Here is a 2,486-nt window from a genome sequence, read left to right as displayed (position 1 = left end):
AAGATCTGCTCTTTTTCTCTCCTAAGCATGAATCCTCTCTTCAGTTTAAGGCTGTTTTCAAAACAGAGTTAAGTAGAAACTAAATGCACACACTGGAATATATACAGAATTTTATTCAACAAAACCCCACCCAGCAGTACTGCATTGGCTAGAAATCTTTTAAATGTCGTGATAAAAAGACTGTGTATTTCTAGTAAAGAAAGTGAGTCAAACACCAAGAGATGATGTTTCAATCAAACATAAGCTTAAAAAATAGGTTTTAATTGATGTATTAAAAAGAGCTGGAGAAGGAAATGGAGTTAAAAAAGATAAACCATTTGGGGAGTAAATGGTACGGATTATCACCATGCAATCTAAACATTGCAATTGCAGATCATTTATTCAGAGTATGTGAGCCAGAAGCTGCAGTCCCTGGGAGAGAGGAGACTCCCTTCCCCTTTTAATGGGCTAAAGCAGGAAGTTGTCACTGCTTTGTAAGCTCAGACCCATCGAGCAGAAGGCAGCTTTTCTGTCGGATAAAGCGATGCAAAAAGACCTAGTACAGCAGCTTCCTTGCACTCTCTTGCTCCTGAGCCCCCTTCTTCAACTCTTCTTCCTCCTACTTACAGGAAGGCAAAGCAGGCCCTGTCCGTGTGGTCACACTGTGCTCTCCTTGTCTACAGTAACAGCAGACACCTGTGATTCCTCTCCAAAGACATTTACACACAGAAACCTGCTGAGAGGTCTATTATGGAAGCAGAAGCTGCAGTAGCAACATGACATCATGACAAAACAGCAATTCCTAACTTTATAGAAGTTGTCCTAAAATATTAGCTCACAAATTTTTAAAATAGTAGCTCTGTCAAATTTTTATACCACAGAATAGACACAGCCATAAAATCCCACATTTACTCTAAAATGAGTACTCTGCACTATGCAAGCAGGCATGGGCAGCTCCCAGTTTAACTGAGAATACACAACACCAGTGAGTGGTGAAAACAGTCACGACTGACATGAATGAGAAGTTTTAACATCAGCCTTTGGGTTTTTCACCCCCTGAACATTAACTGGTCTGTCTGTTCTCATTTGCCAAATACCATTACATAGCCTTTACTAGAAGAAAGTATATCTACCAAGCAAAAAAAGACCAAGAGAGCTGAACCTCAATGCCAGCAGAACCAAAGGCTGCTAAGCATCAAACACACCACATTTGAAGGACATGCAGAACTCTATAGCACTCTGCCATGTGGTTACCAGTGATACAGCCTGAAGCAGCATTTAAACAAAACATGCAGCTTAGTAGCTGCCTGTATGCTAAAGAACAGCAACCTCCTGGCTCACGACTTGTGTGTTACATAGATTAGGGCCAGAAACAAATGCAACAGACATAGAAAAACTGAAGACTGGTGGTGACTGAAACACAACTGTTATTCTTCCATTCCATCAATTATAAAATTATCTAATTCATGCACTTACAAAACAGAACACAGTAACTAACAAAAAGAAAGCCTTTTATTCAGAAGAGGTTCATGCATCTTTACATGAAAGTTATGATTTCAACTTACAAAGTGAGTATTACCATTAGCATCTCTCCTGAACGGCAAATCTTTTTTTCTTTTCAACGTCAAGAGGGTGTAAAGGTCACAAACAAATAATCTACAGCAAAACACCTCTAAGAAGCATTACTCAGATTTTACGTGTGTGTCAACAACATGTCTTCATAGATGACAACTGCATCAGTTTATACTTCAGGTCCTTCTCCTCCAGGAACCAACTACAAAAAGAGTAACACATTCTTGCATTAGTACCATAAAGCTGAGTTTTACAAACCCATACATGACAGCTCTTGCTTTAGAATAAACATCTTAGTAGATAGAGATTTTATAGTAGACTACAAAAGTGGTTTTTAGGCTCAGTATTACCTTCATTTCCCAACAGAGGAAGTCAGTTACTGACAGAGGGGCAGCAGGGAGTAAGTCAGCATAGCATTTCCTTCTGAAGGAAGTAAAGAAGTGAACAATGCAGAAAGAAATACAAAAGGAAAAATATGGTGGCCAGGATGGTGCTTGACAAAAGAATCACCATTTCTTTCACTGATACAACTTCTTCATAATCAGCTCAGCATCTCTAAAGAGGAAAGAGCTTCACTGCTCTGGGGTTCAAAATAAGAAAAAAGTCTAAATACCCTGATAGGGGAAGATGCGTCCCCAAGAGAGACATGAGATCTAATGCAGAAACATATCTATGTCTTGCTGAAAATTTGCACTCTAAGAATCACCAGCTTCTGCTTCAAGGGCAGCACACCACCGACTTAAGTGGATGGTAGGAATTTTATCCCATACAAGAAGACAGAACATGTGCTGTCCTTCAAGGATGCAGAGTAATAACCAAAGCAGAAAAAGGCTTAGAAATTCGATGGCACTTGCTCAGAAACACAGGGTAGAGGTGCAAGGTAGGTAAAACAACAAAATACAGATTATTCTTCATTCATACAGAATCAAGTTCAC

The 2,486-nt window shown here is 39.5% G+C and overlaps 1 protein-coding gene across 1 annotated transcript in view; it reads right to left on the bottom strand.

Moving 5' to 3' along the window:
- Positions 1-1,720: 1,720 nt before the first annotated feature.
- LSM5 (LSM5 homolog, U6 small nuclear RNA associated (S. cerevisiae)) overlaps positions 1,721-2,486 on the bottom strand; it is a 2,433-nt gene continuing 1,667 nt past the window's right edge. Inside the window, exon 4 of the mRNA XM_009077590.1 lies at positions 1,721-1,753. Coding sequence (XP_009075838.1) covers positions 1,721-1,753 — 33 coding nt within the window. The remainder of the gene's footprint in view (positions 1,754-2,486) is intronic.

This window comes from Acanthisitta chloris, unplaced genomic scaffold (genome assembly GCF_000695815.1).
Source record: "Acanthisitta chloris isolate BGI_N310 unplaced genomic scaffold, ASM69581v1 scaffold25046, whole genome shotgun sequence".
Classification (NCBI taxonomy): Eukaryota; Metazoa; Chordata; class Aves; order Passeriformes; family Acanthisittidae; genus Acanthisitta; species Acanthisitta chloris.
Note: the sequence above shows the minus strand (reverse complement) of the source record. Positions and strands in the feature narration are given on the sequence as shown.